This window comes from Bicyclus anynana, chromosome 8, assembly GCF_947172395.1.
Source record: "Bicyclus anynana chromosome 8, ilBicAnyn1.1, whole genome shotgun sequence".
NCBI classification, from domain to species: domain Eukaryota; kingdom Metazoa; phylum Arthropoda; class Insecta; order Lepidoptera; family Nymphalidae; genus Bicyclus; species Bicyclus anynana.
The window spans coordinates 3496355-3511391 of NC_069090.1; the positions used below are offsets into that span (position 1 = coordinate 3496355).

Consider the following 15037-nt stretch of genomic DNA (forward strand, 5'->3'; position numbering starts at 1 on the left):
TTTGTTAGGTCATAATATTTATTGACTTTTATACTGTGGTCCTTCGGAATGTTAGTCTCCCACGGCACATTAAGCTCTACAAGTACTATTCGCTTAGTTTGTTTGGCTAAAGGAAAAGTCTGGTCTAGATCTCGAATTTAATTTTAAATGAAATCTTGTAAATATTTCAGAGGAGGTCACAGTGGACGGAGTACCGCTGTACCGGTATAATCTGTCAGAGAGCGCGTTCGACAGAGTCAAGAACGGCACCGACTGCTACTCCATGGACAACACCTTGCCTGACGGGATCAGTGACACTTCTAAATGCTTCTATGGTAAATACCTACTCGTAGCTCTAGCAGCATTGTGTGCGAAAAAAAGAGAAGGTATGTAAGTACTTACTTACCTTTAAGAAATACCTACTAACATTTGCCTCTTAGATTTTACCTACATAAACTTAACAAGAGAATAGTTTATTTGTTTGTTTGTGAGGAATAAGCATGGCTACTGCACCAAATTACCAATTTTTCACCGGTAGTAAGCTACTTAATTTATCAGTAAGTAACATGGGCTTAGTGAGCACGGCTAGAAATAATTGATTTTAAAAAAATTTAGAAATCCGTTCGGGTGTCCGGTAGTTTATAATAAGTACCTACCTAAATATGTTTTTGGCTATTTCTCAAATTAACTTTAGGACTTTTTAATCTTCATCGCGGCATTTCCATCCAATATTCATATATTTAACTTACTGAGTAAAAATCAATTTTCTTTCCAGATTTCCCGATGGTAGCGTCCTACCCTCACTTCTACACCGGCTCGCCGCCGAAGGACACATACGTGACAGGAATGAAGCCGGACAGATACAAACATAACTCCTACATAATGGTGGAACCGGTAAGTATAAAATGGCATCCTTTTGTTGTTGATGTGTTCTGTCCAGTCCACTAGCACAAAACATTTCGCATCGACGTTTCCAATAAGAGGAAAAGCGAAGATGTGCCCTTGAACTTCAAGAAATCCCTTTCCGATTTCTTTTGTTTCCTAACACTTACGATTTGTGCACCTTCAAAGAAAGAGTCAAGATTGAACAGGCATTTTCTAGGCAAGCGCGCTCTAAGACCTTATCATTGTTTTCCACCAGGCATGATTGTAGTCAAGAGCAAATCTTATTTAACTAACAAAATCTTTACGACGTCTCCGAACTAAGTCAGGTGACTCTACGCGCAGGTAATACCTAAGTATCTGCATAGCCGGCGATACTTAAAATCTTGTACTGCCCAGCTGCCAACCGCCAACGTCAAAAAGATTGCATCCGACTATACCAAATAACATTTCCAGATGACCGGCATACCGTTCCGCGCAGTGGCGCGAATGCAGTGCAACATGCGAGTACACAACATGTCTGCCTTCTACTCACCGGAGTACCTCAGGTTCTCCAACACGGTGGTGCCTATCGGGTGGATCGAATATGTGAGTGAATCGCATTCTCTCTCCTTTGCCGGAATATCAGCACCACAGCTAGGAATGGCTTCGTACTACTTGCTGGAGTACCTCCGGTTCTCCAACACGCTGTTGCTTGGGTGGATCGAATATGTATATATGTATATGTAATATGGATCTCTTTATCAGTTCTTTGCCTGAATACCAGCACCACAGCTAGCTATTGCTTCGTATACAACTCGGCCGAGTACCTCAGGTTTTCCAACACGCTGTTGCCTATCACGATGTCGGGGGCGCCAGGACCAAAACACCCTTTCCGAACGCCCCTCTAAGCCGATAGTCCGAGTCTAAAAAGACACGCCCTTAGAGAGTCGTTCTGCCCATCTACTCTACTTCTGCCTTCGAGCCCCAACAGGCGTTGCTTCTGCGGGCTTCCAAACCCCCGGTTACGCCGCTGAGGTCCCAATTAAGGAGCCTACGCCACTTACATATTCTGAAAAAAAAACTGTTGCCTATCGGATGGATCGAAAATGTGAGTGGATTTCATTCTGTCTCCTTTGCCTGAATAGCCGCACCACAGCTAGCTATGGCTTCGTACTACTCGCCTGAATAGGTACCTCAGGTTCTCTAACACATAGGTGCCTATCGGCTGGATCGAATGTGTGAGTAGATTTAATTCTTCCTTCTTCTTCGTCTAAGTACCAGCACCTCAGCTAGCTATGACTTCTGTTGAGAAACGTATGCGCGCCACAAGTTTCTCAGTTTCTCCAACGGTTGTGCCTATAGGTTGGATCGAATCGGCAGGAACTCATGATGACAGATAAACAACTTAACAGATAACCACAAGACAAATGGGATAGTACCTACTAATGGTGTAATTCTAGAAGTTTCCTTAGCGTAGATGTAATCGAGCACAAAACGAAACCGTAGTTTAAATAAAAGCTAAATAATGTTTTGCTTAAAAGAGAAGCTATATAATTTTTTGCTCTTATTTTTCCAGAATCAAGAAGGTCTTCCAAAGCACGTCCGCTACACTATCTACTTCATGGTGAATGTGCTACCGCCGTTGTCAATTGTAATCTTCATCATCACCCTTTTGTTAGGATTTTATCTCATCACAAAACAAATATTCTCACACAAAATGAAGAAGTACGTTCTACCTACCATTTTGAATTTCAAAAAACAGAAAGCCGCCAATTTGACGAGCAATGGTATACTAGCGTATGAAAAAGAGAACTTCTTGAAGAAATCTAGCAAAAGTTAGTTCAATGTCTACTTGCTACATAATAAAGTGTAAGTACCTAACAACAATTAATTAGATAGTAAAAATTAAAGAGCATTATCGTTTAGTGTATTTGACTGTTACGTAATTATAGGCAAAATTCTTTAGAGCGCGCAGCGTGTCGGTACGATATGGATAAAATTCGAAGCGCAAACGAGACGCCGAATTATGACTTTCACGTGAGTGAAAAGCACGGAGCGATTGACGCGCGACGCAAATTTTATGACGTGAGCGCCAAAACCATTTTTACCTAATTGCAAGTAAATTAAACAACATAACGAAAAACAAAATGGCCATGTTCAAGATATTTACCCAATTTTTTATACAAAACAAAAATTTAAGTAAATAAGTTTGCTTTTCCTGAGATTGAAAGCAAAATGTGAGCAAAACATGTATTTTCCAAAAAAAAAATTATCGAGAAAAGTTTTACAAATTGTGTATTTTGTATAGTCATAACGAAGCTAACACTTTGGGCAATATCATTTGCCCAAATATCAGGCTCCTAACTTTTCCAGAATCTGAGATCCAGAACCATTTGTAACCACCAAATTATTGCACACTCTTAAGGTAGTCCTCGCCTTCGCGGGGCAGGGGTGCGGGGTATGACGTCAGAGGGGAACAAGAGGTGCGGTGTATGACGTCACGCAGGCTACGAATAAAGTAGGAATACGAATACCTCGCACCGCTACGTCGAGGACTCGTTATGAGATTTGCTTATAGTTCACATAACACTCCAATGGCCAAGCATATTGTACGAAAAGAACAACAACCCAACAAATACCAACAATGGTGTTGATTGACATAATATCTGAATCAGTTAATAGCATTTTGCTACTATGATGGAAAAAAATTCTGACATACTCGTATCTACTTAAGTCGTTTTTCTAGCTAAATTCAAGTTAAAGGATTTTCTAAATTTAATGTTTTGTTAAGATTTTCAATAACAAATTATGATCAATTCGTTTTCGCATTGTCGTAAAACATACTACATTTTTATACTGCCCCTGGATATAATTTTTGTATAGATATTATTATAAGTAATCAACAGGTCCAGGTTTTCTGTCTTGGGCTTACTCCAATCACAAATTCTTTGCACGCCATTGCTGTTATAGATATATATAGCTAATTACGTACATAATATGTATTAGGAATGTAACGTTGGAGATTATATTATTTAATAATTAGTTTAAATTGTAAAATTAGTACATTTTTATAGATAATAATTATTAACATAATAATTGTGTAACTACTTAAAAAGACTGAAATTAACCGAATCAGATCAAAGATTTTTTATTACTGTAGATGCCACATTATTCTTCAACCTACCTTTACCTATATGTACCTATAGTAGGATGATTATAATATGGGTATTGTAATAGGAACCTATACCTATTAAGTACTAGCATGTTTTGTTTAAAATTAAAATTGGACAGGGTATAGATTATTTACAAGATTAGAAAAATATCCTATAACCTAGCTGCAAAATTTGGGTTAGGTATGATAATAATTAGCCAATTTAAGATTTAATTTTTTTAATTTTTACTGACTTCCATCGCTTAAGGTAAAAATAAAAATCTATACGAATATTATAAAAAAGTACCTAAAGCTTGTGGAGTTGGGGGTAATCACTGGGCCTACTAAACCGATTTTGAATATTCTTTTACCAATAGATAATTATAATTATAGATAAATTCATTATGTCATAGGCTATATTTTATCCCTGTATTCCCACGGGGACGGAAACTAAGCGGGTGAAACCGTGAGGCGACTGCTAGTATAGAATAAAAGTAGGATGATCGATTTATAAGGGCCATCTCTGGAGTCCAATAATTATATTAAAAAAAAAAAAACAAAAACCGAAAAATAAGCATCATGATGTGATAATATCGTAAAATTGAGGGTAGGTACAATGTACCTATATACAATTCTAGACTTTCTCCTATTTGGAAGTCCGGTTAATAATAATTAACAGACTTAATTTTTGATCTATAGACTAAATTATTGTTTATTTAGTTACATGTGGGTTAATTTTATTATTTTGTTAGGTTCTCGCCAAATAGTTCTCTGAACACGTGGCATATAGAGATTGGCTAATGAAATCGCCCAGCAAATTAAAAAAAATGTCAAATGTGTGAAAACATTATTACATATTGAAAAAAAATGCAACTATCAAACTTGAGTTATTTAAATGAAAAGAATTTAAAAATCTTTATTCATCAACTAAGTCTTACACAAACAAGTAGCAAGAACCCCTGTACTAAGTGGAAAACCCGTATTGTTTGGGAACACCCTCCAATTTTAAATTTGCCGATAGATTTCAGTCTCTACTTTCATTAGCCAAACTCTAGCTGTACAATGTACAAATTGTACAAATGTAAAAAAATTGCAGAGGGGCTGCTATGTTTTTGTACATTGTACAAACTAGTATACCAGCACAGTTCGGCCTGTTGCAATTGCAGATACGACCATTTGTTTATTATTTGTGTATTTTTTATAAGTGCATATTTTTGTTTTCCTTTAATAACTTAAAATTGAATTTTAAATGTTAGTATAGCCATTAGTGTTTAGTTTTTCACTTGTTCCTATAATAATTGTAAGACCTGTAGTTGCTCATTTAGACAGCTTTATCATAAATAAAGATATATTAAAACATTTATGTCTTATTAATAGCATCCTTACCCTAAAATTTAAAATAGTTAAAAAAAAAATAGTAAAAGAATTGGATCAGGTTACAACTTAAACATATAAAACAGATAGATAAAATACTTTATTTTCTACAATTACAAATTTCAATTTCACAGTACTGTTATAAAGGAATGATTTTTGAATAATGTAAATTACAATAATTTCAAACATTTGAACTGCTTTAGATTGGCGTTTATAATAATTTACAACATATCCTTTGCACAGAAATCAGCGAACCTGCCTATAAATTGTTGATAAAAATTAAAATTAACACTCATAAAGAGTTGTTAGAGATATCGCATAGTTCGTGGGCTCGTATGAGCTCATTAACTTAACTGTAGCATATAACAATAAGATAATATATTATAGTAGTGTAAAGTGTTATCGACATAAATAATAGATGCTATAAATGAACCACAGCTATCCAACCGCAGCCAATAACAACTGTGCGACGTCTTCTCGTGGCGACCTAGCGGCTATTAACATGGTGACACCGACGTTGCTGGAAGCGATCCGAGCTTTGACCAGGAACGGAGCACCTCCTCGAAACACTCCCCCACCTCTTATTTCCTTCACAGCATCACCAACGATCGTAGCTTTCGGCAAACCCAAATATTCGCAAACAGATTTCGCAGCCGCGCCTGGATCTGTTTCGGGCAGCGCGTAAGTGTCCGAAATCTCTAAAATGTTCGCCGCTCTCTCCCAAGTTTGTTCCCAATCGTCTCCCATTGCCCGCGCGCGAATCTGGTCAGCACAGCCCATGTAAAACTCTTCCAAAGGATACGTATCCGCGTAACCTTCTCCAGGATCCGGAATTCCAGTATTCGGATCGCAGTCGCGCACAACGAACTCCAAAGTAGCCCCAAAAGTGCCCAGACTGTCTAAATACGCACTCGGGTAGTCGATTACCACGAATACGCTCGCAGGTTTGTCGTATGCGAGTTGCGGGCACGGCAGGATAAACCTCACCACGTATTCTGGCGGGCATTCCAGTCTCACGTGAACCTGTTCCAGCACTTGGTCGCTCAGTGTGTTGATGCACTCAAATTGCAGTATAGCGTGGCGAACGAAAACGTGCTTCAGCAAACGAACGCGATACTCCGTTTCCGGCTCCGTTAGTTCCACCGGAGGATTCGTCTTGAAGAGCGGCCCGAGCTTATCGATGCCAGGCACCCTAGCCAACTGTTCACTGTAGATTTCTTCCATGGACAACAGCTTAGGCTTATTGCGCACTTCGATTTCAACAACATCCTCTTTCGCCTCTTTCAATTCTTCGGTCGGAACCGTCAGAATGTCGAACGCTTCTTGCGACTGATTAGCCATATGATCCCGCAATGCTTTCTCCAATAGAACTGGATTCGGTTTCGGAACATCAATAATATAATCGTTGATCAGTTCTTGGTCTGCCGTGTCCAAAATAGCATTGTAGTAAATTGCTCGATCGCGGACCTCGTCCTCGTCATCCATTTCGCAGCGAGCGAGGAGGACTCTTATGTTCGGTAACAGCTCCGGTCTTTGAGCCCCGAACTGTGCTACCGCTGACACCGCTGCGGCACGCACTGGGCCTGACTCTAAAATAACTCTGTTGTAAATGAAGCGGATGTACCGAGAAGGCTGCCGAGACTTTGGTCCTTCACGTCCGAGCAAATGTAAGATGCGAACGGCCAAGGCAGTGTGTTCACAGTCCTCAATAAATTCACACAGATGTGCGAGTCCAGTTTCCTTGGCGTCTGGATTCTCTTCGACGAGTGCTATTATTGCGTCAGCAATCGCCGCTTTGTATTCCAGACCGCCTTCATCCCGAAGCATACCAGCCAAAAACGCTGCTAACGACTGATGCTTCCTAGGGAATTTCTGGCACAAACGCCGTATGGCTTTGACAACAACAATTTTGAATTCGTCAGAAATCTCAGAGACGAAACTGGATATTTGCTTCATGAGACGATCGACCGAGCTCTCTGCGCCTGTTGCTAGAAGTGTTGTTACAGCCAAAGTAGCAACTGACCTGTTAGGATCTGAAATTAGGTTTTCTAAATCAACAGCACAAGCTGCAACTGCAGTTGGATGTTTAGATGTGAGTCTAGCCAAAGTTCGTGCTCCAGCTAACCTCAGAGTGGCTTTAGAGGACCCACAGAACAACTGTAACACGGAGACAGCTGAAGAAGCTAAATCTCGGGGAGTCTTCTTCAAATTTAAAATTGCATGTGCAGCCTCATAGAGAATCATTTCAGATTTGTGACCCAAACAAGATTGAATGAACCTTATGTATGGTGTTGAGGCTTCGCTATCATCATCATCAATTAGCTGTGCTACCATACGAATCAAAAGGCAGAGTGCATATTGGGATTTCAATGTATATTTAGTCAGAGGTGTTATAAGCTTGACAGTAGAAAGTTTATCGTTCCTTCGAGTGCTTGCCAAAATACCCAATGCATGATATGAAACCATTGCATTGTCAGAGTTCACTGCTTCCTGAAACCAAAAGAAACAATACTTATAATTTTCCAATATGAACAAGCATGTAATGCTATGAAAAAGCAGGCATTAATTTTTGGGTGTTCAATAGGAACAAGCAGATTTTGTTATTTTCTAAAATTACTAAACAATTTTCGCAAATATATTATTTATTAAATAATTTTTACATAATACATATTACAAAATAAAGTACAAAATTTGTCTGTGTCTGATTGCAATAAACTTAATCTTGCAATAGACTTATTAACAGATTTTCATGCAGTTTTCACCGATAGATAATATTTATTAAATTTATGATAATTTATATTCATAGGTATATCTATTTATATGTTTTTGTTAAATAGAAGATGATATTATTTATTTTATTAAAATAATATTGCTCACTCTTTTGTTGCATTGGGAAGAAAGAAATAAAGTTTTAAATAAATCTTTATTATTACATCGTCATTTATTCTAGAGATACTAGACAAGACCCTATTACCAAGGGTCCTGCAATGCAAGGACCCAGCTCAGCATATTGTACATACTCCTGAACTGATTTCAGTTCTGTTCAGTTGGGACCACAGTCCAAGTGCACAGAAAGCAATACACCTATATCCACTGGTTTTTATTATTTTTTATTTAAAAAAAGAAGAATATTCGCCATACCTTTTTAAATATGACCAACATTCCCATTCCCTTACAACTAGTGGGGAAAGAATGTGTTAGGAGTGGGTACAACAATAATCCAATGGGGCGGGGATCAAACCTCTTAGCTTTGAGCTATTGAGACCAGTATTGGTCCACAATAGGTCTTTTTTAAGATATATGCCTGCTGAGTTAGTATCCCTATATCAATTAATCTAAGTCTTTGCTAATATTTTATAGAGCTAAACTATAGGAGGTTGTAGGTGTAATCACTGGATCTAACGAACTGATTTCGAAAATTGTTTTGTGCAGGGCGTCTGCCACAGCTATCTTAAACTAGGCTGGGGCCCTTGGGCACACAAGAATTTGGGGCCATTTAAAAAGTAAAAAAGTGAACAATACTAAATTGTTTTGAAGTAAGTTAAATGACCATTATTATAATGAACATTATTATAGCTAATCAAATACAGTAATGTCATTAATGATATTAGAATGATGTTGGTTTATTGTATACATTTAACTAAACAGTTTCTATATGGATTTTTGCACAGGAATAGGCACAGTCATCAATGGTATAGTATATCCTTGTAATATAAATATATACGTGTAAATACCTTCTGATAAGATGACTGAATTGTAAAAAAACTAATGTGCCCGACAAAAATATTATGAGAATGAATGTGTCAGTCCTTCGGGGCCCCCTGAGAATGACCCTGGGCACGAGCCCTGTGTGTTCTGAAGGTGTAGATGGTATTGGCATCTGCTAGGGTATTATGTTTATATTAATATAACAATTATTGTTACCTGAGCTTCGTTCGCCCAACGTCGCACCAAATCGGGAACACTAGTAGACAAGTGTAGCGCCGACACCAATGCGGCAGATCGCACCGCTGGGTTTTTATCAACAATCGCTTGCTTCATGTACCTCTCGATGGCTTGCAGCATCGTACTGTCGGTTATACTGCACAAAGCTCGTATCGCTGCCGCCCGATACAAATCCTCCTTGCCTGTCATGTCTTTAGTCAAGGAAGATGTTACTATGATCACATCTTGTGCCAGTTTGCTCAATTCCTTGATGCACAGATACACCATACGACGTAACATTACATCCTTAGATTGAAACAGCTTCGTTGTGGCAAAAAACACATCCGTCGCCTCCTGTGTAGACAATTTCTCTCCTTGATTGAGCAGAAATAATATTTTTGATAAAATATGAGAACATTTTCGTGGATTCACAGGCGTTTCGTTAAAGTATCGCGCTTCTTGCAATACGATCGTTTTGTCCAAATTCTGGTAGGGGCTCCCGCCGCCATCTTCTTCCTCCTTCTTTTCACGCTTAAAAGAGCTCATTTTGAGCTTCTTCTTTGAAATTATCAAAAAATTATGAGGTGCCGACGAATACAGCGTAATGACAATTACACGTCATATTAGTTTAGTTGTCATTTGTCAATGTCATTTGAGATACTTTTTTTTTTCTTTATTCTTTCTCATAGGGTAAAGGCAAAGATATTACACCATACAGACATTGATTGAGTTATTTAGTTACTTCTTAAAGTAAGTACTTTTCTGCTTGTTTTTATGTTACAATGGTGGAATTCAAACATTCAAATAATGTAAAAAAATTGTTAAATTTCTCAATTGTCGTATATCCGTATGACTACATAATACTATAACACAAATTGTCTTCTACGAGTATATCGTGACGAGTAGCAGCAATAGTGATTCTACCATCATTTTGTGGTAGAAGAAACAGTCCCAGGACTTGTGTCCATAAGTCTAGGTTTAAGGGACATGTTCCCCATGCCTACAAATCCACAATAAACAATAAAAATAATACACCACAAAATCAACGCGCAGCGTGACGGCGATCACGCTGCCTAACAAAGAACTGAACTCAAAACACATCATCATCATCAACGAGCAGGAGCCCATTCAACAAGAGTACCTATTTGAATGGGCTCGTGTTGCTCATCAGCTCGTGCAACCTGCTCCCAATAAAATCGCACTCGACACTATTCTATTGCCAATATTAATTGTGTTTCAATAAACGATACAGGTGCATTTCTGAATTGTATTTTTTAGAGTTGCAGCGGTTTTGATGAATCAAATTTTTAATAAAACGAATATAATAAAATTATAGTTGAGATGAGAACACCGTTTTTCTGGAAAGTTGAATAGACATTATTAAAAAGCCAATAATACTGTTGATTAATTAATTATTCCTGATTATTTATTCCCGTATTCTCACACGGGAACGGGCACTACCTACTGACAGATAGTTTGACTATGCCACAGAAAACATTGACTATGCAAAGATAGTTTGACTGTTAATGATAATCGAGGATAGCTATCTATCCGTAATCTTGGGTAGGTTATTGATAACGGCTGTTATTTATTTTTAATGCTTTTTATTTATTTTTGTATTTTGAATATAATAAAGTATTTCTTCCTAAGTAGACGTTTTGACGGCCTCCGTAGCGCAGTGGTATGCGCGGTGGATTTAATGACGGAGGTCCTGGGTTCGATCCCCAGCTGGGCCGATTGAGGTTTACTTAATTGGTCCAGGTCTAGCTGGTGGGAGGCTTCGGCCGTGGCTTGTTACCACCCTACCGACAAAGACGTACCGCCAAGCGATTTAGCGTTCCGGTACGATGTCGTGTAGAAACCGATAGGAGCGTGGATTTTCATCCTCCTCCTAACAAGTTAGCCCGCTTCCATCTTAGATTAAATCATCACTTACCATCAGGTGAGATTGTAGTCACGTGCTAACTTTGTAAAGAATAAAAAAAAAAGACGTCTGATTATAATCATTATCAGTTTTGGTTTGGTTGTATAAATGAAACTCCTCATTATATAAATTTTTACAGTTTATTTTCGCTTCCCAGATTGTTTTGTACAATCTTAAGAAATATTGCTATAAACGAAATTTTATAAACTCAACTTGTATATTAAAATACAAAATAAAAGTAAAATACGTTTGCATTTCTTCAAACAGCAATATTTCTTACATTATAATATTTTACCATATCTATGTACATCAGTCATTATAAACTTATCCCAACGAAAGACATCAAAACACAAAAAAAGAACTATTCATACTCTTATAAATACCGGATCTGACTATTTCTCACAGGATTATTTATATGTTTTGCTTAATGGTATTTGCAATGAGGATTGCCAGACTTCACACACGCAAAGAATTATGAAAATTTTCTGGTATGCAAAATGCACACAACTGAAAATTTGGAGGTGCGTGCCCCAGACCGGATTCGAACCTACATCTCCCGGAATCGGAGGCAGAGGTTATGTCCACTGGGCTATCTTTGTCTATCTCAGCTTTTTAGTGGTTTGTTAAAATAGGCTGATAATCATGAATAAATAAATTATAATTTCCTTTTACGACATAAATAACAATATTGCAAATGTTATTATGCAAGACATATAGATAAACAAGCATTATTATGCAATATACAGTAATGTTCCAAATTGAAAGATTTTTCACGATATCACATTGCTAAGTTCACCAATTGATTAAGAAAGCTAAGTTAGGGGGCGTTCATAAATTACGTGAGATGTTTTAGGGGGGAGGGGGTCGAGTCAAATCTCATCTAATCTTACGTTGGAGGGAGGGGGGGTCTCGGCAAATATCACGTAATTTTTTTTCTGAATGAAACCAAAAAAATTATACTATTTTGGTCAATTTAATCCAGATTGTACATGCTTAAGATTTAATCTTAAGCGTAATCGTAATACGATTAAGATCATTATCATCATCAAGATAAGATCAAGCTAATGAGTTACTGTGCGCAAGTGCCAACGGCTTAGAGTGGGTAGATCAGAACGAAGTTGAAGGAGCAGATGATTTTACTGAAAATCATATGGACATGTTGGTTCCAATTATTTTATTATTTATTTTATTAGTCTCTCTTGAGACCACGCATGATTCTCCATGGACAGAATTAGAATAGATATTCTTTTTTAAACCACAGTACTTACGATTTAAGTATTCTATTGTTAAATTTTTATTATACTTATAATTAAACTCTCAGCAATATTGATTACTAGTCTTAACTAGTCGTAAATAAAAACACGAAGCAAATTTTCTTTTCTTTTTACAATATTAATCTAACACATTTACGTAAGAAACCCACATTTTGAAAAATCTCACGTGAGATTGGGGGATGGGGGGAGGGGGTTGAAAAAAATCTCACGACATCTCAACAAGGGGGGGGGGTCAGAAATTTCGAAAAAACACTCACGTAATTTATGAACGCCCCCTTATTGATTTCATTCTAAAGAAAGACTATTCATCTTATTCCAGTAGTATTCAAGTTCTGAAATTACTTCAATAATTATTAACAGATATCTGCTAATTAATTGATTATGAAACGCGGCTAAAACTCAGGAGATATAAAGTCGGAGTATGCCCAATTAGTTTCAAACCCATACCGGACCCTTAGTCAATCTTGTAAAGCGGATCGCAGTTTATAGGTGAAAAAAATCAGTAATTTGTTCAACAACTTGTAGTAAGCATAAATAAATCCTTGAACAAAGTAAGACAATACCATCCATTCCTGTCCAGCATTTTGTTGGATCGGATGCAATCAATAAATAAATAAAATAATTTAATATGCAATTTGTTTTGGAATATTACTGTATATTGCATATAAATAAATTGTATTATAGTTCATCATATTCGTTTCAAATGCAAGTGGAAATTCATTTGATGTTTTTCTTTTACTAATATAATGCAATTGAAATGAACCCACACAGTTTTAAAGATTTAGATTTTTGAAGAATTTTGTAATAATAAAAAAAAAAATGCAAGTGATTTCATGAAACAAGACCTAAAGACAGCTGTAATAAAAGTGTTTGTTTAATTTATTTCATATCTTTATAAATAAACACGATGAACTATGAGTGAAATAAAATAAAAAATCATGCCAATATTACTATAAATCATCATCATATAAACCTTTCTTATACAAAACATTTCTCACTTCGATTTTAAAAAATATTTATCTATAATTTTAATCTATATTACAGAAATCTGTTATTTTTTTGGCATATCTATACACAATGTACAATGTTTTGCTGACAATCACTGTACAATAAAAATCACATTAATTTAATGGATTACATAACAATTGATACAATGATTTCAGCAACTCTAAATAATAATACTATGCAAGAATAATGCTAATACATTCGATAAGTATATTTTGTTAAATTAATCGTCAATTTTATAAAAGAAAACAAAAAAAAATATACTACTCTCACATAATATTGTTATTCATATTTTATTATAATATAAAAAAGCGTATTTTTATTCGTAAAATTATTATGCGATTGTGGAAAAATAACAAAGTAATACGTTCTTCCATGTTAAGGGTTAGTTTGGCAAACATTTGTGTTGTGATTTGATAACATTTTATATTCCCATGAATAACACAGATATCAAACATTTTTTTTTAATTTCATTCTTATTTTATTTATTATTTTATAAACAGCAAACCATATTAAAATATAAGCATATTAAAATGATATGTGCAAAAACATAACATGTTCAAAATATTGTTTTCAGAATAGAGAAATAATTTGATTTCTTTTACAATTCTCTGCAAAATACTCACTTATTCAAGCAATAGCACCCCAGACCCTACAGGAAATATTTAGGACATTTAGACACTACAATGTTCAAAATATCCATATGCAATGTTGTTCCGAACAACATTGCATATGGATATTTCAGTTTCTCGAGTGAACCATACATAGAGGATTTTCAATTGGATCTGGGTGCTACTATCTGTTTTTGTGGCGAGCAAAAAAATCAATTTACTTTTAATGAGCAACAAAGTAATCAATATTATTCTTTCAACTCTGTATACAAATATGTAAAAAGTACTTTAATTTTGAAATAATATGCAATGACTTCCAGTAAAATTCAAAACCGATATGTTGATTCTACATTTTTTAGCAACACATATAGTTTTACATAAAATTTGTATACAGTAATTGATTATTTGGACTTGGTTGTATGAATTGCTAAATGTGATGAATTTGACAATATTAAGCAGAAACTGTAGTCTGCCAATCTGCATTGGGCCAGCGTGGTGGACTATTCGCCTAACACCTCTCATTCTGAGAGGAGACTCGAGCTCAGCAGTGAGCCAAATATGGGTTGATGACAAGCAGAAACTGGAAATAGCTTGAAAAGGATGCAACAAAATTTCATAATACATTTAATAATATTGATTTTCGATTATCGCAATGCTTAATGACATCAATCCAGTTTTCTGTATGTTCCCTTTTTTTATCAATCACATATTCACTGATAACCATAAGGCCGGTTTCACCTTCAATTAAGTGTCAGTTGGCTGTACACAATTTTAGTCTTTCTCATCTATTTATTATATAAAAGAAAGTTGCTTAGTTACACTATTTATAACTCCAGAACGGCTGGACTGATTTGGTTGAAAATAGGTGGAGGTAATTCAGAAGCAGGAGACGGAATTAGGATACTTTTTATAGGGTAGAGTAGGGTAGGGT

The 15037-nt window shown here is 36.2% G+C and overlaps 2 protein-coding genes across 2 annotated transcripts in view; one reads left to right on the forward strand and one right to left on the reverse strand.

Moving 5' to 3' along the window:
* LOC112052027 (lysosome membrane protein 2) overlaps positions 1 to 3091 on the forward strand; it is a 33904-nt gene extending 30813 nt beyond the window's left edge. The window contains exons 9-12 of the mRNA XM_024090913.2: positions 171 to 314; positions 755 to 873; positions 1318 to 1449; positions 2420 to 3091. Of these exons, the coding sequence (XP_023946681.2) occupies positions 171 to 314; positions 755 to 873; positions 1318 to 1449; positions 2420 to 2683 (659 nt within the window). The 3' untranslated portion in view covers positions 2684 to 3091. The remainder of the gene's footprint in view (positions 1 to 170; positions 315 to 754; positions 874 to 1317; positions 1450 to 2419) is intronic.
* Positions 3092 to 5451: 2360 nt separating this feature from the next.
* LOC112052028 (coatomer subunit gamma) lies at positions 5452 to 9918 on the reverse strand. The gene is made up of 2 exons (XM_024090915.2): positions 9293 to 9918; positions 5452 to 7858 (listed from the first exon to the last, which is right to left on the reverse strand). The coding sequence occupies exons 1-2, from the start codon at positions 9836 to 9838 to the stop codon at positions 5807 to 5809; spliced, it is 2598 nt and encodes an 865-aa protein (XP_023946683.2). The 5' UTR covers positions 9839 to 9918; the 3' UTR covers positions 5452 to 5806.
* Positions 9919 to 15037: the final 5119 nt, after the last annotated feature.

What these genes read in the sequence shown, in the direction of transcription:
- LOC112052028 (XM_024090915.2), bottom strand. Translation starts at nt 9,838, where the DNA reads ATGAGCTCTTTTAAGCGTGAAAAGAAGGAGGAAGAAGATGGCGGCGGG. An exon ending in GTTGGGCGAACGAAGCTCAG is followed by an intron (nt 7,859 to 9,292) that starts GTAACAATAATT and finishes TTTTGGTTTCAG; the next exon opens with GAAGCAGTGAACTCTGACAA.